Genomic DNA, 23,561 nt, shown 5'->3' with positions numbered 1-23,561 from the left:
TTTGTGCACCAGCACCAAGACCATGCTGAGAGGCATCTGTAGCCAACAACAGGTGCTGACCCAGCTGAAAAGTGGTCAGACATGGGGCATATTGAAGCTTAGATTTAAGCAAAGAGAACACTCAACCACAAGCTGGGGATCACAGAAAAAAGGCACATTTTTACACAGAAGTGTGCATAGTGGCTGAGCAACATGGGATGCATCCTGTAAAAAAAATTATGGTAGTACACAACTTTATCTAGAAATGCCCACAGTTCCTTAATGGATGTTGGCTGCGACAAAGTTGCAGTTGCATCAGCATGGTGATGCAATGGCTTGGCCCCTGTGTGGTAAACCTCAAAACCTAGACACTCAGTTGATGGCTGGAAAAATTGGTATTTTTTGAAATTGCACTTTAGCCCCACAGACAGCAAAACAGAAGACAATGATTGGAGTTTGCTAAGGTGTTCTTTGGGAGAAGAACACAAAACAGCAATATTGTTGGGGTAATTGATGTAGCCAGGTGCAGAGGCTGTCAGCTGTTCTAAAAAACTGAAAAATTGAGGGGATGTGCTAGTGATGTAAAAAGACATGTGTTGATATTGGTATAGCCGAAAGTTGTATTGACAATGAGAAGGTGCCAAGTGGCCTCATCCAAGGGGAGCTGGAAGTTCATTTTGATAAATCGATCTTGGAAACGTAGTGGCCACCTGACAATTTTGTGAGCAACTCGTTGGGGCAGGTCAGAGGATATATCTATCATGAACTGTGCATTAATTGTGACACTGAAGTCACCACAGAGGCGAAGCTTAGTCATCGGCTTCTTAACGATGACCTGTGGTGTAGCCCATTCACTGGAAGAAATAGGCCAAATGACATTGACTGATGTCAGATTGTCCTATTCAGCCTTGATAGAGTTGCACAACACAACAGGCACCTGTTGACCCTGAAAAAAATTGAAGGCGGGTAAACTTTTTAATAGTAATGTGGGCCTGAAAAATGGTAGCACAACTGAGCCCAGGGGAAAATGGAGATGACAATTCAGAGCAGAGGGACTCCAGTTGCTGATACAGAACTAGATTTGGCACTAAATTTAGCTAATTGGCAATAGAGAAACTGAAAGCATTAAGTGTCTAACCCAAAAGGGTTTGCAATATGGGAATGATCCACAACAAGGAAGGTAAGAGGTTAAACAACAGATATGTAAGAGACAGGAGCAGAGAACTGACCTATGTTCAGAATCTGCTGTTTATTGTAAATAACAAACGTACATGAAATGTGTGTGAGATGAGGGGAGCCCATGTCCATGTTTACTAAAGCTGTGCAGCCCCTGTGTCCACTTGCATTTTTAGTGGTTTATTAAACACACACCGGTCAATAAGTAGTTTGTTTGGAGAGACAGTCATTGTAGCAACACAGTTTATGTCAATAAGTACAACTTATGTTTGAAGAGGAGTTACACACTGATGCAATGTGGTCTTTCTTTCAACATTTCTTGCAAACTGCCCAGTGCTTAGTGCATGCAGCATGCTCATATTGAATAAAGCTTTATGGACAAGACAGAAGGAGGGAACTTGGCCGCTGCTGTGACACAGCCTGTTGCTGCTGTTATCATAACCGACATTGCCTCATGCGATGCTGAGTCGTAGGTTGTACTCCTGCAATGACTTCCCCATCATCCTGAGCACTTGCTGCATGCCTGAGAGTGGTTGACTGCAACTTCTGATACCTCTTCACACACTGCAATCTGATTGCCTGTGGTCCGTGTCACTTCAAAGGACTGTGCTGTATTGAGCACATCCACAAGCTTCGGATTCCCACATTGAAGTGCTTCTTCACAGACTTCCCTATCCAGGACTAGACAAATAATATCATCATTCACCACATGATTAGTGTAGGATTCGTGATAGTTACTAGTGACAAATTTACAATGATGGCTCATCCCATGTACTTCTGCAGCCCAGGCTTTGTAAGATTGGTTTGGGTGTTTCTGACAATGGTCACGTGTTGAAGTGACATGCATACTGTCATAGTAACAGGTTGAGAGAAGCTTGCACATTTCATCAAATGATAAGCTGGCCGGTTGTTGCATAGGCACAAGTTGCTACAGCAACTGATAAATGCACGATGTAAGCCAGAAAAGAAAGCAAGCCTGACACAGGTTTACATCATCCATGAGAAAAACCTCGAAATGTTGGGGTAACCATGTCTTGTACGGGTTGCAATCTTCAGCTAACTCATCATACGCTGGAAAGGTGGACGGTTGCACTGATGGGAAAGTAAACTGCCACAAACATGCAGATGCCACTTGATTTAGAATAGTGGTGAGAGCCTGGCTTTGTTTCACAAAGGCTTGCTGCTGGGCAATGAGATGTTTGTCAAGTGACTTAGCATTGACTCTAAGATGTAGTGAAAATGTAACCCTCATTTGCTGCCAAGTTCGCTACAGCAAGAACAAATGGGATTCATGGAATGTAGTACTTTACATAGAAACATGTAAAACACTGTGAAGTACTGAACACATCGATTGAACAACAGTAATACAGGTTACAGAATAGTCCAACTGTGATCACTTAAATAATACTGTTTCTTTGGCGGCTCACCGGAGAGTGCCAAAGTGCCAGGTGGCCTTTATAAGCAAGTCTGTGAACTGTATGGACACGCAAACTCTGAAATCGCTTGCGTTGTGAGTGAAGATACATCAGCAATGAACTGTCTGAAAGTGATTTTAAAATTTTTGTGGATTGTTAAATTATGATGCTAGAATGCAAGTACTAACTGTGAAACTATTTTTCTGGTAAACATTAGCTTGTAATGTCAGCTTGCACATCACTGCTATTTATGTCATCCTTGATATTAAAATGCTACTCTATCTAATGTTACATTATGTAGGTGTTAGTTCATTACATAATTTTAATTCTATTGCAAATTGATTTTAAATGTGACATTTATTTCTTACCTTGCATGCGTTCTGTGAGTGTTCACCAGATTTATAAGAGTACTTACATACAGAAAAATGTATTCTGTGACATATATGTCATTTGAAATAAAAAGATATTTATTTCTTTATTTTTAGGTACTGTTAGAGAATGGAAGCCATTGGGTCAGGAGCAAGATGGGTGCCTAATAATAGGATGGTGGCTGGAACTGCAGACTGAAGATGAGAACTGTCACAAACTTCAAACTTACATTGGAAAATACTATTATGAAGGCAACAGTTTAAAGGTTTGTCACATAATCCATAACTCAAGACTGTTCCATAACTTTTAATTACAGCACAGCTTGTGGTGCTGAACATGAATATCACACAATCAACATAAATGTTTACTGGGTGTGGTGCTATGTTGTATTATAAAATTACTGTCACTAACATTTTGGTCATGGTCATGGTCATGGTGGTCTTCATCTGTGTGTACTGGTGTAATGTGTTGCCCGGTGTCCATTATATTTGTTATGTCCTCCTAGTGATTGTGAAATTGCATCTCATTTTTGGAAACAATTGAATTATTTGTCTCCTGTGCTGGAAGGAGTGGAAACTTTCTAGATTGCTTTCCATTGGACAGAGTGGGTATGTGGTGTTTGTTGCTTCAGTATAGTATGAACCATGACTGGCAGGCATCAGGAATGGAGTTTTCCTCCTAGTTGACATTACTCACTCAGCGGCAGTTTCTCGATTGTCATGCTCATGTTTCAAGTTGTATCTGCAGCCTGTAGGGCTCTGATGGCTGGCAGCCAGTGAGTTACAAGTCTATAGGGAGTCTCTCTGTTCATGTCATTATGACATTTTAATTTTTCAAAGGGCCTCCTTGGTCTTGCACTTGACCATCTCTCGCTGCTTGGCAAGCACACAGATTTAATTTAATTTCATTTTACTGCCACAGTTTTTCTGGTGTTTGGTCATCCAGTGTAGCACTTGTGCTCCCAGATGTGTGTTGCAGTGGGCATGCCAATTTCTCTGCTGTATATGTCTCCACACTCAGAGTCCACATTGCACATATCTGCAGTAGATGGAGCATCCTTCGCATAAGGTAAGCATGTTGCTGGCTGCAATTGATCTATGTCCTGCCTGTCTTTCATTCTTTTATTGGTTTTTGTAGTTCTGTGTATCAGTTTGGAATGGTAACCATCCTGCAGGGACATTAATGAGTGGGTCGGTGGCTTGGATTTGTCTGTGGTGGGTGATTTTGAGATACAGCATGGAAATACCAGCAGCACATTCACTTTCAGGCTGTCACACACTTCTTCCAACACAAATGCAGATTGGTTGTGCCCCAGATCCAAACATTGTAACTGTTTGCCGGACTACACACATAGAATGTTGTCTCATCATAAAATAATAGACTGTTTAGAAAATTTACATCTTGCTCTAAATGGTAAAGAACATCCACAGTGAATTGCATACCGTGTGGTTTGTCATCTGGGTTCAGTGCAAGCAATAGCTGCAGTTGGTATGGGTACATCTGTATTTGATCCAGAGGACCCGGTGCATGGTCACCTTTGGGGTTTGCAGCACCTGTGACACTCCAAACAGACTTCTGCAGTGAAAAACCAACCACATCCATTCTTTTTTGGCTTCACTTGGTCCAGATCATCCAATATGATGCTTCATGTCAACGCTTTGTGTCTGTGTAAAATTCCTCTACCACCAGTGTATTAATGTCTGTGAGAATGAGTGCTTCCTATTCTATATTTGGAAGTTCCTTTGAACCTGTGCCTTTTCATAAAATGTTGTCATTATGCTTCACTCATGACAACCTGGAGCACACACTAACAAAACTTTGTGAGTTTGTCACATAAAACAAACATGGTGTGAATATCTTAATTAGTTTGCATACCTTTTGAAACACACTTTATGTTGCCAAGTTGTATGCTGTGTAAGTTGATTCCATTTACTACTGCACACTGTGGCCTTCATTGTGTATTTTTGGTACTCCATAAATTCTAGGTATGAGTGAAATTTTTTGCTTGGTCCCTTGACTATGTCAGCCTCAGTTCCTTAAGGTCTTTGCCTTTAAAACTATCTCAACCATAGAGTGCTCCCTCATTTCTTTAGAAATGGATTAAGATCAGAGAGGCCATTGAAATATTAAAACAAACTAACAATATGAATAAGAGGATGGCTATAAGCTTGACCTTTCTTGGTTTCCAGCAATCAGAATGTAATAAGATGGTTAGACAATTTGAGAAAAGATCATTACCAGGAAGAAACAGCTATTGCATTACCCATGGCTAGCGTGAGGAAAACAGGAATCTACACCCCATTTGCCAATGACTGACTGTCATGACTCATACTCTATGGGGATATAGACAGCAGCAGATCCCCATTCCCTCCAGCACTGGAAAACAATCTATTAAAGTTTTTCACATCTTTATCACAGGAGATTAATAAAGTCAGTGGTGTTCTGAAATCGTGATGTAATGTCAAGCTCAATAGAGGGATGTGATGAAATAACCGGTGTCCCAAAAAGAATATCTGTATTTCGAACTCATATATTTGTTAAGCTGTAAGACAGACAACTATGAAGCCTGGGGCACACATTTACGAATCTCTCAAGTTTAGGCTACAGATGTTCAGTATGCCCTTCAGCAGCGATATGAACAAGATCACATTGATACTCGAATGCTTCCAGTAATCAGGTAACCATGCCCATTGTCACTGATGTTATAGCAGTATGAATCCAGCTCTTCAGCTGTTCTAGGCTCTGTGGTAGTGTTGGGGCATAAATATTGTCCTTAATGAAAGCCCATAGGAAGAAATCACAGAGTACCAAATCCGTTGACCAAGGAGGCCAAATGAGAAGTCTGACAACCTTTCCAAGGCTCAGTAAAGTTTCATTCAGATATTCATGCACTTTGTGACTCTAATGATGGTGTGCCCTGTCTTGCTGAAAAATAATTTGTCCTCATTCAGCCTCAGAAACAACTAGTTTTGTTATACAGGGTGACTCACCAACTATTGCCACCAAGAATAACTCAAAAAGTATGATAGGAGCTGAAAAGTTTGTGGAACAAAAGTTGCACGGGACTACGGGGGCCATAATATGACACTTCAGAGACATGAAGGTCAACTTTGTTTTACTGAATGGGATGCTATAGTCTGGTGCTTATTTTCTGGTAGCAGCTATCAAGACAAATCCAATGATGTGTAACAGTAAGGCCTTTGAAGGTCAACGAAGGTCACAAAGGTGGCATCAACTTAGGGCAATTTCTCCTTGTCCTCACTTCCTCCCATCCTCCATCAATCTCATAATTTTTTCACTCTTTCACATTTACTCCCCCACTCCCTTATCTTACTCCCTCTCACCGTCAGAATCTCACATGTGTAATTTCTCACATAACCTTCATCTTCCTTTGCCCATTTCTTCAGTATCATTAGCTATTTCACCTTTCATCTGTTTATCTCACTTTTATCTCATTCATGCTTTTAATTTGTCTGTTTGCCACACATCTCATATTTTCTAAATACCCTTTTTGCCTTTCCAACTGCTCAAATTTATGTTTATAGCATATCAGTAGGGATAGCTCTCTCATGCTGTGCTGTTGTCTCACCCTTGACTGTTGGGCTTGTATGGCTTTCCTTTATGAGCCCTTATTAGGCCAATTCCCTACAACTATTTGTTGATTTCCAAAATAAACAAACATTTAGGGTACCTTTTATTCAGTCTAAGAGTGATAGTGCTTTTTAAGTAAATAGGAAATTCATTTTTTTGTTGAAGGTGCAACATGCAGAAACATTTATATTGCTGAAATAAACCTCAGAGAAAATAATAGGTAAATGATGATACACAAACAAAAAGGGCTACAGAACTTTAAATGACTGCTAAGTTTGAGAGTTTAATATGGTGTGAATCCCTGTGTACTCTAGTCACAGCCTCTAAATATCATAACACTGTGGCAGAGAGGGGGGCAGTTATTCTATCTCCTTTCATGTTATGTGTATTTTAGACATAGACTGTATTTAAGACATAAAATCCATAATGGTTGCTAGAGAACTATGACAGACATGTTTCCAAGTAATTACGTGACATACACAACTGCAGGGTGATGTATCATATAAATATACAGGGAATGGGGGAAGTGGTACATATAATTCTTTGAAGGAGGTTTGTACATTCCTCGCCACATGTGGCTGGGTACTGCAGTAGTATGACATGTGGAGATACTGTGAAACATTTGTGATGTAATTGTTATTGATCAAATTGTCCTCAAAAAGTAAAACTCAGTTCATGTCTCACACACTGGCAAGAACAGTGACACAACTCAAAAGTACAATACTTGAGAAAAATCAACTGTGAATACAGAATGCTGTATTCATATCATTGTTGTGTAGAATGTAAATCAAATTTACTGTCTAAAATACTTACTTGAAATTAAAAGGAAGCTTATACTGTTTCAATATAAGTAGTTTTGATTTCTTTAATTCTATTTTTCTTGGGTATTGCACTTTTGAATTGTGTCACTGTTCTTCCTGGGGTACGATGTACATACATTACACAGCTCGCAATAATGCATACTATCAGACTTGCCAATAAGGAGTGCTCAAATGAATAGGTACAAAACCTCGTAACAACTAACCAAACCAGTTGAAGTACATGTGCTGCTGTGGGGAAACTTAGCAAGACATCTAGACCCTGGAAGGATGCATTATCACCTCCCCGTAAAACATTCAAAGCTGTGTCCTCAGCAGGCAAGGTGGTGCTCATCATCTTTTCAACATCCAAGGTCTGATACTCATCCAATGCCTGGAGCATGGAAAAGCCATGAACAGTGACATGTAACTTCAACTCAGATGACAAACTGAGACACACAGTGGATGACTGGGTCCTGTCACAGTACAGGAATTCTGGGAGCGGGTAATTCTTCAACTCATGGAACTGTGGCATAGTTATGCTCAGGCCTCTGGTGATCACTTTTAAATAAAGATTTCAATTACACCCATAGTGTAGTTTCGTACACCCCTTATATAATGCCATCACTGAAGGACAGGTTAAAGTGGGAGTCACCCAAAAGGACTACATTTGGTTTACCACCTAGCACACCAACAATTCTGTTTGCCTGTCCATTGCAATCTGTGGTTTTTCTATTTTCTGAACACTAAATTAATAGTATGTGTACCACCAGTCCAAGCTGCAGCATGTAACTTCAAACTGTTGATGCAGACATGTACGTACCTGTTGAAGAGCTCCAGTATTGCGGCAACAATTTGGACAAAACAATGGAACATTGCAAAAAAGAGAGTGGTTATTCCTCATTTTGTTCCAGTTGTGTGGTCCAGCACCCACTCATCACTGCATATGATCCTCGTCTGTCCACTGTGTGCATACATAGCTTACTACAATTGCTGTATGCCTTGCACAAGTTGAATCTGAGATGACAGAAGAATTACACTAAGAATGCTAGACTTGCTTTAAAATTTTCACTTTTTAATGGACTGTCTTTGACTTAGCTTGAAGTGACTATGGTCTTTCCAGTTACATAAGACAGGCTGCTGCTAAACCCACGTGTATATCATTTCATGAAAAGCTTAATCACATGCTGATACAAGGTTCTACATGCCCTCCATATTTGGATTCACGTGAGCTTTTCTTTCTGGGTAACATTAATGTATGTTAGCATAGTAAAAGAAAAGAAGATAACATAGCAGAAATGAAAATTAATCTTCATATTTAATGAAGATTTCTTACCAGCATAGGGCTCTGTTAAACTGTAACCAAAGGATTTATTTTGGCCTTTCAATAAATTCCTTAGTCTACACATGACTGTGGAATTTAGTTTCATATACTATTATCAACTAAAACACTTTATTACCAGGATGTATTTTGTGTTCTAAATCCGTAGATTTCCTTTCGGGTCACAGCTGTGCACAGCTTTTATTGAAACAAAACAGTTCACACATGTAAATGAATGGAAAGTCAACAGAGTGGCCTAGTGGCTGCAGACTAGCACAAAATGTGACCTGAAAGGTTTCCTCACAAATCAAGTCCATGCAACTTGTAGGTGATCATTCCAATCCAGATTGCATCATATTCATATCGCCTGCAAAGTTGTGGTTCCATCTGGCGGTTTTCCTATGTTGGTGTCTCCTGCACCATGATTACACCACCTCTGAGTGCCATTGCAGACCAATTTGTTTGTAGTATCAATAAGCAGGGTTGCCACAAGTTCTGGAAATCAGGGAATTTCAAACATATCAGGGGAATCAGGGAAATAGTGTACATTGTACAGCATTATAGACTTTTTTTATTCTTGTTCATTTTGTCACTTCGAAAGTAGTTCGTATGTTAGAAAGCATGGATGATAAGTAGAAGAAAATTGTGGCAGTCACTGGCAGTTAATACACTATGTACTCATGTATTTCTTGATAGAAACATCACACAATACCTGTAGAATCTCAGTGGGTAATACCTGACAGTAAAGAACACGGTAGAACCAAAATTTTATTCGTGGTCATTCACAGTGTTGGCTTACACAACTCTTCCACACCTTACACATTTCTTTCAAGAGGCCTACTTTTTATTTCTGAAAGAAGTGTAGGTATTTTAAATGTATTGTGCCTCCAACAAAATGTGTATTTTTGTCACCGAATGTGTTTCACTGTATTGAAATGAAATAACATCAGTGGTTTTAATGAAACATATATACCATGTGGCTTGCTTTCTCCGTGTAAAAGCAGTTCATTACATAAGATGTTGATGTTAGTACTTAAGATTTTTGTTCACTCGTTTAGAAATACAGAAGTCCCTACATTTTTTGTCAAGTTAGGTCTTTACTTACACTTGAGATCTCAAAATTTGTCAGGGAAAAAATGCTAAATCTTGTCTGGAAATCAAGGAAATATCAGGGAATTTCACTTGGGGAAACTTATGGCAACCCTAATACGTGTTCTGCTGGCTGGACAACTCGACCAAGAAATCCTGCAAAATGTTGCCATTTCACAGCAGCATCTGAGCCACAGGTATCTTTGTTTAGTAAAAGGTCTGACTCCCCCCCCCCTCAAAACCAGCTGATATGGCTGGGAAAAGGCTGTCTTTGATAGGAGCTTCACCAGTAGATGGGGAGGGTGTAAAATTTGTGGATATCGTGGGTGTTGGGAGCTGTGTCTCCATATTAGTTGGCAGTTTGACGTTGGTTGGTACTGGGAGCCCATCAGATGCCAACAGTGGCAGCAGTACTGAGTGTCTTCTCATCCTGGGATGGGAAACCATCCTGGGGCCTTCCACAGGGTGTGTGCCCAGACCACTTAGCCAACTCCATAGGGGTGCATGTCTGGTAGTTTGGAGTGCTGGTGCTGATAGTACAAAATCCAGTAATGTTATGTGGCAGAGGCCATGAAGACTGATGACTTTCCTTTGAGTGAATTGTCCATCAAGATGCCAGGAAGCAGTTAAGCATGCCCCGTTTCCTAAAAGATATCACCACTTTTATCATCTGCATTTTAATTATTCAGATGAAGCGTTTGGCTTTGCCATTCAAGGCCAGATGTAATGATGCTGCAGTGAGCTGCCATTCCTTTTTTCAGAAATCCTGAAACAGGCCATTCATAAACTGAACACCATTGTCTGATATGAGGGTGTGTGTGGGGATGAAAATATTCTCTAAGACTTTGATGGTAGCTGCTGACATCACACTGTTTGTGCACATCACATATAGGAAGTATGAGTTTGTGTCTACTACCAAGAGCCACTCTCTCACACAGGTGTTGCCAAGGTGGGCAAGATAAGAACTTTTGTAGTGTTACCACTTGTGACACATTACAGAGGTGTAGGCTCTTTGCTAGATCTATGCTGAGATGCCTGCAGAGTAGATGTGGCACAGGGCAAGCATCTTCCATCTCATGACAATTTACTAGCTGAGATATGTGTGAGGTCTGGAAAATGAACTTCCAATAGTCAATGATGTGTTCCAGTAGTTTGATTTCAGGTGTGAAGAATTTACGTTTCTGAAGATTACAACACAAACCATATGTTTGTAATGTCTGGAATAATTTAAGATTTTTTTCTTTAGAACTATCCCTGGCTGTGATATTGCATTAGTAGTTTGCATGATGAGGAATGTCCTGTATTAATTGTTCTAGGTATAGTGGGAAAACACTGGAGTGATAGCTACACCTAATGGTAACCACTTATAATGATACATACGAAATGGCTTGTTGATTATGCCATAAACTCTCTAGACTAGTCATCTAACTGTAGCTGAAAATATGCTTTCGACACACCCATCTTTGAAAAATATTGTTCAGCGGCTAATTTTGGAATGAGCTCTTCAGATCATGAAATCAAATGTATGTCAATGACTTACTGAATATATTTTTTGGCTTTTAATGTTGTCACATACACAAAGTTGGCCATATTGTTTTCTTAAAAACTATACAGTCCATTGTGACTAAGAAGCTGGTGTGAGAATAGCTTGTTCTGATTGATCTAATTCCTTGTTGAAAACATTGCATATTGCTACAGAGATAGGATTGGCTTCTCAGAAATGAGATGTCATTGACAACTGTAATGAAATGTGGACAGATAAATTCTCAGTACTTCCTAGACCTGGCTCTAATAATTTATTCAAAATGAATCAGTATCATGAAAAGCTAATTCTGTCAAAATTGCTTGGACTTCATCTAATATTTGAAAGCTATATGCTTGAAGTGCATTAGACCAAAAAATATTTGGAAGTTGTTGAGGTGTCACAACATAAGAAGCTGTATTACTTAATTGTACACGGTATATTTAGAGCACTGTAACCATATAAACCTCCCCATGAACCATGGACCTTGCCATTGGTGGGAAGTCTTGTGTGCCTTAACAATACAGATAGCCATACTGCAGGTGCAACCACAATGTACGGATATCTGTTGAGTGGCCAGACAAACATGTGGTTCCTGAAGAGGGGCAGCAGCTGTTTCAGTAGTTGCAGGGGCAACAGTCTGGATGAATGACTGATCTGGCCTTGTAACATTAACCAAAACGGCCTTGTTGCACTGATACTGTCAATGGCTGAAAGCAAGGGGAAACTACGGTCATAATTTTTCCCGAGGGCGTGCAGCTTTACTGTATGGTTAAATAAGGATGTCCTCTTGGGCAAAATATTCTGGAGGTAAAATAATTCCCCATTTGGTGGCTGTTTCAAATGTTCTGTAGGACATTTTGAGTCTGCATTTCCATCAAAAGGGATTGTAGTCTTTCGGAGTGCTGCACGACCTCAATTTTTGCTCATGTGTACAGGCTGGTGCCACTATGGAAGTGATCCGATGCAGAATGGGTGCTTACGCTTTTTCAGTGTGCAGACTCAGTAGGCATAAATACTGCATATAAATAGACAAGTGGAAAGTTCGAGAACAAAAGACATCATAGTATTAGAAGTGTAGCTGAAAATGAATTTCTCGTAATTGGTGACTCCATGTTGAAAAATGTCGTAGTGCCAACCTATGAAGTTAAAGTCATCCCAGGAATTAGGTCCCATCAGCTCAGTAACTATTTCAAAAATATTAAAAATTCAAGAGAAAACATCGAAAAAAAAAAGCGAAAAAAATTACAAAGCCGTTTTCATCGATGTTGGAACAAACTCACTCCGAAGATACAGCGAAGAGGAAATTATTAACCAATCAAAAAATATAATCCAGGCAGCCAGAAGAATTTACCCTCTTTCCAAGATAGTGATCAGCGGAATCATAAACAGGAGCTCAGCGAGTGACAGTTTTATCAACCGAATCAATTGCAGAATTAATGAGTTTTGTGACAGACTAGGTGCAATATTTATAAACTCAAATGCGTTTTTGGTCAAGGAATGTCTAGCCAAGGATGGACTGCATCTAAACAGACTAGGCTTTATGACCTTCAGCAAAATGTTTATGGATCTTTGTAAAATCATTAAAGCTAAGGGAAACTAATATTTACTGGAGGAGATGTAAAAGAAAAATGCCTGTTAGCTGAAAAGAAATCTGCTAAAGAGTGTCCACGAAAATGTACGCTTAATACCATTTAAACAAGCAAAAGATCTTATTTGATACACTGGAATACAAATGGCTTAAGTTCTAAATCTTCCAGCAGCCTAAGCTACAAACTCAATGAGATACAAATTCTTCTCTCAGAATGTAAATACATTAAAATTATTTGTTTAAATGTACACTAGCTTAGTTCTAATACAATAAATATTTTAAATAAAATTGAAAACTTCAATGTTGCAACCAGCTATTGCAGGGAGAAAATATCTCACAGAGGTTGCTGTATATTCCTGGACTCTTCTATTAGCTATGAAGTGAAAACAGATTTTAATTATTTAAATGGAGATTGCATATTTGAAAGATGTTGCATAGAGCTTAAAGACCTTAATATGTTGATCATTTCAGTTTATAGAATTCCGGAAAGGGCTTTAGTCACGCCTTTCCTCTCTGAATTCCAGTGCTTGCTAGATAAACTAAAGAAACAAAAGAAGAAAAAAAATTGTAATAGCAGCAGATTTTAATATAAACACTGCAAATGACAATAAAGAATCGACAACATTTATTGATACAATTAAAAAGTCCGGTTTTAGACTAAATTTTTCGAAGTTCACCTGAGAAAATATCCACTCAGCAACATGCATCAACAACATTGTAACAAATTACTGCTTTGATATTGTACATAAATTCTGTCTAGACTTAAAACTTTCTGGTCACTCAGCCTTATTTGTCCCACTGCCAAAAACTGGTAAACATAATAAAAGAAAAACGTACATCAAAAGAAGTTTCAGTAAAACAAAGATTGAAATATTCTATGAAAAACTAACTTAAACAGTTTTCTTGAAGTATTACTGAAGCTTTCCCACAAAGATCATAGTGCAACAGAACATCAAGTAAGATAAGATGGATTACACCAGGAATAAAAATATCGAGTGAGAGGAAAAGGAAGCTGCACAATCAACTGAAGTAAACAAAGATCCTGATTTTGTGAAAAATGTTAGAAACCATAAAACTATTTTTAAAAATGTTGTGAAAGCTTCAAAACAAATGGCAAATAACAAATTCATTCTAGGACAGAAAAATGAAACAAGGGAAGTATGGTCTGTAGTTAAGCCTGAATTAGGTATCCAAAATCGTAAACAAGACATTTAAGAAATCAAAATTAAGGAAAAATTGGTTGTAAATGTAGCAAAATCTGATTTAGTCATAGCAAATTATGAGCAGAAAGTAAATGGTTTTGGGTTAAAAGGCAACACCAGTGAATGTCTCAAAAAATTCAACACAGTCTTAGTAAAATTTGTTGAAAATGTCGTACTGGCTGGGATTGGATACCCACCAAAATAATTAAAAAAGTTTATAGCATAATAGTTCATCCTTTCTCTCTCATAATAAACAAATCCTTGAAGAAGGTTACTTCCCTGATCTCTTGGAATATGTAGAAGTAAAACTACTGCTTAAAAAAGATTCAAAAGATGATATGGGAAATTATCGCCCCATCTTTATACTCCCTGTCATATCAAAAATATTTGAAAAATTGCTGCTTTACATATACAAAGCTTCATCACACAGAATATCATCATCTCACATAACCAATTTGGCTTCCAACAAGGCAAAAACACAGTAGATGCAATAAATGAGTTTATCAAAAAAATTACTTCATCACTAGATAGGAAAGCTAAGGTCACAGGAATATCCTGTGATCTTACAAAAGCATTCAACTGTGTAAACCATGCCCTGATGCTTTTCAAACTCAACAGGTATGGAATAAGGGATGTTGCCTTGAAATGGTGTGAATCATATCTCTTGGAAGGGAAACAAGGGGTAGTAATCACATCAAAGGGAGCAGATCACTTCTCCACGTGGAAAACTGTGTCACAAGGTGTTCCTCAAAGCTCAATACTTAGACCTATTTTATCCCTGTTCTATGTAAATTACCTGCCTCTCAATATAAGTAGTCATTTAACTTTGTTTGCAGATGATACTTCTGCCCTAGTTGAAAATGAAAATTCTGACAATATACCACAGAGTGTCATGAATACGTTACGTAACCTGGAAACATGGTTCGGTCAAAATGGCTTAAGGCTAAACATTTCAAAAACCCACATGATGTGTTTTAAAACTAAACATTCAAGAACTGAAGAAATCTGTGTCACACACAAAAAACAAAAACAAAAAATGGAAGAACTGGACTCAGTCAGGTTCCTGGGAATAAACGTAGACCGAACTTTGAGTTGGAATTCTCATATAGAATATGTAACCAATAAATTGAACTGCCTTGCATTTGCAATGGAAATTTTAGCCTGTGTCACTGATATGGCCAACAGGAAAATAGCATATTATAGCTACTTTGAATTGGTTATTCGATATGGAATAATTTTGGGGGGAAATGTTACACCAATTTTAAAGTTGCAAAAAAGAATCATTCTCAACATGTGCTCTTCACAGCCAAGGGCATCATGTCAACCATTATTTAAAGACCTAAAAATATTAACTGTCCCCTCTTTATACATCTTTGAGGTGGTTCTTTTCATATACTGCAGGGCTGATCTTTTTAAAAAAAAATCATTTTGGACACTCATATGACACAAGACATAAAGAGAACTTTATGCTCGCCTCTCATTGCTTAAAACTGGTTGCTCAGACTCCTCAGTATATAGCCATGAAAATTCACAACACAATAAAAGGGTGTGACATAATGAATATGAAGATAAATATTTTAAGAAGCAAGTTACATGATTGTCTAATTGAACAATGCTACTGCTCTGTGGAAAATTTCTTGAAGGACAAAGTGATACTTTGAGCTGGATCCCTAAAATGGAATACAAATTTATGGTAGTTATCACTTCACAAAGTTTGATTGTAAGTGTGACAAAATTTTAAATAAGCAAATTGTAACCTTGACATGTCTCCTGTACATCAGACATATGTTCTGAAATTGTGTAGGTTATGAGATGAATAAAACACATTTCATATTTCACATTGACATACGCATGCAGATCTCCAGGCAGAGACTACTCTGGAGGACGTTGTTGTCAGGAGAAACAAACTTGGTGTTCTATAGATCAGAGTGTGGACTGTCAGATCCCTTAATCGGCTGGTAGGATAGAAAATTTAAAAAGGGAAATGGATAGGTTAAAGTTAGATACAGCGGGAATTAGTGAAGTTCAGTGGCAGGTGGAGCAAAACTTCTGGTCAGTTGAATACAGGGTTATAAATACAAAATCAGATAGGGGTAATACAGGAGTAGGTTTAACATTGAATAAAAAAAATAGGAGTGCAGGTAAACTACTACAAACAGCACAGTGAGTGCATTATTGTGGCCAAGATAGACCAAAGCCCACACCTACCACAGTAGTAAAAGTTTATATGCCAACTAGCTTTGCAGATGATGAAGAAATTGATGAAATGTATGGTGAGATAATAGAAATCATTCAGATAGTGAAGGGAGACAAAAATTTAATTGTCATGGGGGACTGGAACTCGATAGTAGAAAAAGGAAGAGAAGGAAAAGTATTAGGTGAGTGTGGGTAAGGAATGAAAGAGGAAGCCGCATGGTAGATTTTGCATAGACCATAACTTAATCATACCTAACACTTGTTTTAAGAATCATAAAAGAAGGTTGTGTATGTGGAAGACGCCTGGAAACACTGGAAGATTTCTGATAGATGATATAATGGCAAGACAGATATTTAGGAAGCAGGTTTTAACTTGTAACACATTTCCATGGGCAGATATGGACTCTCGCCGCAATTGATTGGTTATGAACTGTAGATTAAAACTGAAGAAACTGCAAAAAGTTGGGAATTTAAGGAGATGGGACCTGGATAAACTGACAGGACCAGAGGTTGTAGAGAGTTTCAGAGAGAGCATTAGGGAACGATTGACAAGAACGGGGGAAGAAATACAGTAGTAGAAGAATGGATAGCTTTGAGAGATGGAATAGTGAAGGTACAGATGATCAACTAGATAAAAAAAATGAGGGCTAGTAGAAATTCTTGGGTGACGGAAGAGATATTGATTTTAATTGGTGAAAGGAGAAATATGAAAATTCAGTAAAAGAAGTGGGCCAAAAGGAATATAAATGTCTCAAAAATGAGATCAACAGGAAGTGCAAAGTGGCTAAGCAGGGATGCCTAGAAGACAAATGTAAAGATGTAGAGGCATACATCACTAGGGGTATGATAGATACAGCCTGGGTACGACAGATACAGCCTACAGGAAAATTAAAGAGACCTTTGGAGAGAAGAGCACTACTTGCATGAATATCAACAGCTCAGATGGAAAACCAGTTCTAAGAAAAGAAGGGAAAGCAGAAAGGTGGAAGGAGTATGTAGAGCATCTATACGAGGACGATGTACTGGAGGACAATATTATAGAAATGGAAGAGAATGTATGTGATAATGGAATGAGAGATATGATAATCCATGAAGAGTTTGACAGAGCACTGAAAGACCTGAATCGAAACAAGGCCTCACTAGTAGACAGCATTCCATTGGAAGTACTGATAGACTTGGGAGGGCCAGCCCTGACAAAACTACCATCTGGTGAGCAAGATGTATGAGAGAGATGAAATACCCTCATACTTCTAGGAGAATATAATAATTCCAGTCCCAAAGAAAGCAGGTATTGACAGGTGTGAAAATTACTGAACTGTCAGTTTAATAAGCCACGGCTGCAAAATACTAACACCTTTTCTTTACAGATGAATGGAAAAACTGGTATAAACTGACCTTGGGGAAGACCAGTTTGGATTCCATAGAAATGTTGGAACATGTCGGGCAATACTGACCTTACAATGTATCTTAGAAGACAGATTAAGGGAAGGGAACCTACATTTCTAGCATTTGTAGACAATGTTGACTGGCAGGGGTAAAATACAGGGAACATTATGCTATTTACTATTTGCAGAGAAACCAGATGGCAGTTATAAGAGTCAAAGGACATGAAAGGGAAGCAGTGGTTGGGAAGGGAGTGAGACAGGGTTGTAGCCTATCCCCGATATTATTCAATCTGTATATTGAGCAAGCAGTAAAGGAAACAAAAGAAAAATTTGGAGTAGGAATTAAAATCCATGGAGAAGACATGAAAACTTTGAGGTTTGCCAGTGACATTGTTAATTCTGTCAGAGACAGCAAAGGACCTGGAAGAGCAGCTGAACAGAATGGGCAGTGTCTTGATAGGAGGATATAAGATGAACATCAACAAAAGCAAAACAAGGATAACGGAATGTAGTACAATTAAATCAAGTGGTGCTGAGGGAATTAGATTAGAAAGTGAGACACTTAAAGTAGTATATGAGTTTTGCTATTTGAGAAGCAAAATAACTGATGATGGTCAAAGTAGAGAGGATATAAAATGTAGACTGGCAATGGCAAGGAAAGCGTTTCTGAAGAAGAGAAATTTGTTAACATCGAGTATAGATTTAAGTGCTAGGAAGTCATTTCTGAAAGTATTTGTATGGAGTGTAGTGTAGCCATGTATGGAAGTGAAACATGGACGATAAGTAGTTTAGTCAAGAAGAGAAGAGAAGCTTTTGAAATGTGGTGCTACAGAAGAATGCTGAAGATTAGATGGGTAGATCACATAACTAGTGAGGAGATATTGAATAGGATTGGGGAGAAGAGAAGTTTGAGGCACAACTTGACCAGAAGAAGGGATCGTTTGGTAGGACATGTTCTGAGGCATCAAGGGATCACCAAGGGCAGCGTGAGGTTAAAAATTGTAAAGGTAGATCAAGAGATGAATACACTAAGCATGTTCAGAAGGATGTAGGTTGCAGTAGGTACTTGGAGATGAAGAAGCTTGTACAGGAGCTTGCATGGAGAGCTGCATCAAACCAGTCTCTGGACAGAAGACCACAACAACAAACAACCATATAAAAGATTCCTTTGTCAGCTGTAATTTACATATTATTAGTTTGGTGGCTGCTGTGGTAGAGAGCTAAAACTTTTTGTGCATTGCTTCTCTGATTAAGTACACAGGGGCTCTGGTATCCACTTGCAACTTAAGGGGGACCTTTCCAAGAAAGAAACTGATAGACACTTTTCAAGGCTGTGCCAAAATGGGATCCACTTGTGATCATAAGAAGTTTATGCACTGGTCTCACTATCTGCTTTCCAACTGGTGCCACGCTCACTTGTTGCATGCAGCAGGAATATGGCTCACACTACCACAATTGACATTGGGAATGTGGGTGGTGACTGTTTACTAAAGCATTTATTATACCCAGGTAGAGATCACCTAAACTGGTTTGCCTGTTTCCGTGTGGAGGATGCTCATGACGGTGAGGAGTGACAATGAGAGTATGAGTGCTGTTTCTGTGCTCTTCGTTTACAATTTTTTTTTCTTTCCTGAATCCAACTGTGAATTGGACGTGTGCAACTCTGAATTTCATGAGTTATTCCAAGGATGGCGAAAAAGATTTTATCAGGAATGACCATTGCTGGCTTGAACTATCTGATTCCTGACCTTGGGATGACCTTTGAGACTGGGGGCTGATTGTCATAGAAGACACTTCCTGCTACATAAATGAATTTCATGCTTTTCTAGAAAAGAAAAGGTGTGGGATTGTGGGATTTTATAGCTGTAATACTTGTAAACAGATCGTGGGGCCTGGAGAAAAAGATTACACAGCTTTTGATGCAGGAACATCTTTATCTGAAAAGCATGCCACACATTAGCTGTTGTTCATTTTTAAAGTAGTGATCACACATTGAATGAGAGAGGAATGTGCATTCACCATGATGACTGACTTTTCCAGTGGCCGTTTAGTCCTCACATATCAGTGTTCACTCAGGAAACAGTTTAACATCATGCCTTCGGGTTATGTTCCCAATCGAAAATCAATTGTTTTGTGGGTGTGTACTTTTCTTGGTACTGGTAATGTGCAGAATAAGAACCAGGACCTTCAGGGACCAACAGGGCCCAGAAAACTTCGAGCTAGTAAGATTGGCAATTTTGCTTTCCCACAAGCTGTGTGCCTGCAAACATGCAGGTGCTCTTGCAATTTCTGATCACACAGTGAGATGAATTCTTCATGAAGACTTTTTCAACTTAATCCACATGATTTTGTTTCATGAAAAAATGTATGTTAAGCCTCCATCAAAAAATGCCTCATGATGCCCATGTGCTCTTGAACAATGAGGCACATTTTAATTTGTCTGGGCACATAAACAAAGAAAACATGCGATACTGGAGTGGCACAAACTCCTGAGAACTTCATGAGTGGCCCCTACATACTGCCCCTGTATATGGTTTTTCGAAGAGAACAATGAGGTAGTCATGGTCACTTCTGAGCATTATGTCCAGATGAATAAGGAGTTTTTCGTGGATTGGGGGGGGGGGGGGGGGGGGAATGCCTGTTTCCAACAAGATGGCACCACAGCTCACACTGTATGAACATCAGTGACAATATTGTGCAAATATTTGAACACTTCCACAATAGTCTCATTTCACTGATCTTCAGTGAGCATCACACTTGTCAGATTTAGCCCCCTGCAACTTTGTTTTACAGGGCTATCTTAAATCTTGGGTGTAAAGCGATTGCCCATGGACCCTGAGTGAGCTGCATATCAATATTCATGCTGCTATTCCCAACATACACAGAGACATGCCAGCTGAAAGTGGACTGAAACTTCAAATTTCTACTCTCCAAATTCATTGAGCGGAATGGAGGCTCCATTCAATATCATTTTTGATACCTAGTGAAGTAAAACTTTAAATGTACCTCTATGTCGTGAAAAGAGAATTAAGTTGATACCTTCGATACTTTAAGTTCTATGATTTTTTTTTTTTAATAAAAAGTTCATCCACTGCACCCTGTATTGTTCTGTCTTTGATGATTGACTCGGTGTATGACTGTTCATACAGGATTTTTACAGTTGAAACAAATTTTAATAGACAGTCCCTTAAGTTCTGTTTCCCAGTGACATAAGCCTGATTTTAATGCTTCCATTACTGAAAAATTGTAAATGTCTCACAACAACATCACAGTTTTGGTCATGGTAAGATGAGAGAATATTACAAATTTCAGAACATTCAAATGTTTTGATATTAACTAATAGCCATAATTTTTGAAGCAATGGTGTGATTTTTGGATTAGTACAGAGAAGTCGTGTGCTCTATGCAGCAACAAGGCCTATCTTACATGCTTTGGAGTGCAGCAGCAATCGACAATGAGAACGGTCCCATTCTTCCTCAAGGAAGAGTGGTGACTGATGTCTTGACTGTTACATGATCTGTTGCTGGAAATGTTGGTACTGTTAATATTGCAACTTAAGTTGCTGCTGGAATGTTTATAGTTTTTGTTGTATATCTATTTGCCTGTTCCAAAACATCAAAAACTACTCTATTCTGATATATGATTTGAGTGCTGTGTTAGAACAAGTGGTTTTGTTCCTTGTTACCACTGATAAATCCATAGTTAGTCTCTTCGTTGCATGGCAGTGTACAGAGTTTATTGACATAGATCAAGAACACTTCACATATACAAAACAAATGAATGCCAAGTCAGTGGAATGATCTGGCTGACACCATCTAGTACAAAACTTGTTTTGAAAGTTTCCAGTCAGGTTTATAATCACAAACCAAGTTTATCCACAGGATGCAACTAAACAGTTTGACCCAGACTCCAACACTCATAAAACTTCACAACACTTCAGGAGCCTAGTGGTGTTCTACTCAAAGTTATAGAAACTTCTGAGCATCTTGGGGGGGGGGGGGGGGGGGGGGGGGAGGGGGGGAGCATCGGGACTCTTGGCAAAGACCATCCTGCCAGTTGGCTTTTGTTGCGGCTGGGTGGCACCTGTGGGGGGGGGGGGGGGGGGCCTGGTTGGAGTGGGTGGCATCAGGGTAGATGACACATGATGAAGCGTACTACGTCATCACTTGGTGGTGATCACACACCAGAAGTCTCTATGCGTTCCATGTCTCAGTACAATTCAAGAAAGTATGACCCTAAGTCATTTCCCTCCCTGACCACACCATGGGCAGAACGCCAGGCTAAACCTTATTCACACTGTACCTTGTATGTATGAGAACTGATGGGGACTTTCTTGTTTTGATGAAGCCACAGCTTTGTAGATCATTTGGAGGATAAGTTTGGGGAGGTGGAGGGCTTGTCCAAAATGCGCTCCGGGTCAGTCTTGATAAAAACATCATCCTCTGCCCAGTTACGGACTTTACTCTCTTGTAACAAATTGGGCGATGTTTCTGTTACCATCACACCACGTAAGAGCTTAAATATGGTGCAGGATATTGTATTCCACAGGGACCTTCTTTTACAGTCTGATGATGAGCTGCGTGCCAATATAGAGTGGCGAGGTGTTCATTTCATGCTGCGTGTCCACCGGGGTCCGAGGGATAATCAGGATGCCACCAATACCTTCATCTTGGCCTTTGAGAGTGACTGCTGTGATGTCAAACCATATATCCCTCCCCCAATGCGGTGCTTTAAGTGCTGGAAGTTCAGCCATATTTCTTTCTCCTGTACTTCCAGCATCACATGTCGTGATTGTGGGCATCCATCACATCCCAATACTCCATGTGCCCCACCTCACATATGTGTCAACTGCAGAGAGTATCATTCACCTTGCTCACCAGACTGCAGGATTTTAAAGAAAGACTCTGGACTGACTGACCTATACTGAGGCTAAGAGAAAATATGTGCACCTACATCCTGTGCCTGTGACCTCCTCATAACATGCTGCCGTTGCAAGAACAGTTGAAGCCCCATCAGCTCCGCGAATTCCAGTTGGCTCTCAGAGCCAGAAGGCTACACCTACTCCCTTGATGGTGGGGGCAATTCCCCTATTCTCCCACCCCCCCTCCCCTCCCATCCCATCCCTGTTGCTCCCGGGAGCACTGCCCTCCCAGGAGACACCAGTCCCCACTTCCCAGCTAGAGAAGCATAAGTCTTCTTTGGCTCCTCTCGCCAGGAAGGGATACCTTGGGTCATTCCCTTCTCAGGTTTCTGCTAGAGGGAAACATGATGCCCACCAGTGGCTGAAGTGCTCAAAAGCAGGCCTATAACCCCTTATGGGGTGGCATCATGCTTACTGGCCGAGACAGAAATGTTGCCATTTTACTGTCTCAGTTTGACCTCTGCCTTCTAAATACCGAAGCCACCACACATTTCAGTGTGGCCCATGGTAGTTAATCAGTCACTGATTTATCCATTTGCAGCCCAGGACTTCTTCCATCCATCCACTGGAGAGCACATGATGACCTGTATGGTAGCGACCACTACCCCATCTTCCTGTCACTGCCTGAGTATCAGGCCCATGGACACTTGCCCAGATGGACTTCAAACAAGGCAGAATGGGAAACTTTCACCTCTGTGCTCACGGTTGATTCTCCCCCATTCGGTAATTTTGATGTTATGGTTGAGCAGGTGACTACAACAATTGTTAATGTGGCGAAAAACATGACCCCTCACTCATTAGGGTGCCCCAGTCAAAGGTATTCCCTTTGTGGTCATCCGAAGTCGCTGAGGCAATTAAAGAGCGGCAGTGAGCTCTACAGCACCATAAGCAGCACCCTTCTCTGGAGCATCTCATAGTCTTTAAGTGGCTCTGTGCCCGTGTTTGCCAGCTTATCAAAAGACTGAAGCAGGAGTGTTGGGAGAGATGGGAGAGATACATCTTGACCA

At 39.7% G+C, this 23,561-nt stretch overlaps 1 protein-coding gene across 7 annotated transcripts in view; it reads left to right on the top strand.

The window, feature by feature from the left end:
• The window catches only part of LOC126353810 (protein pigeon), a 479,712-nt gene that overhangs the window by 66,385 nt on the left and 389,766 nt on the right, over nt 1-23,561 (top strand). For all 7 annotated transcript variants that reach the window (XM_050002914.1, XM_050002910.1, XM_050002911.1 and 4 more), the window contains exon 2: nt 3,056-3,204. In XM_050002914.1, the coding sequence (XP_049858871.1) occupies nt 3,056-3,204 (149 nt within the window). The remainder of the gene's footprint in view (nt 1-3,055; nt 3,205-23,561) is intronic.

Source organism: Schistocerca gregaria, chromosome 3 (genome assembly GCF_023897955.1).
Source record: "Schistocerca gregaria isolate iqSchGreg1 chromosome 3, iqSchGreg1.2, whole genome shotgun sequence".
Classification (NCBI taxonomy): Eukaryota; Metazoa; Arthropoda; class Insecta; order Orthoptera; family Acrididae; genus Schistocerca; species Schistocerca gregaria.
This window is presented reverse-complemented; position numbering and strand designations above follow the sequence as displayed.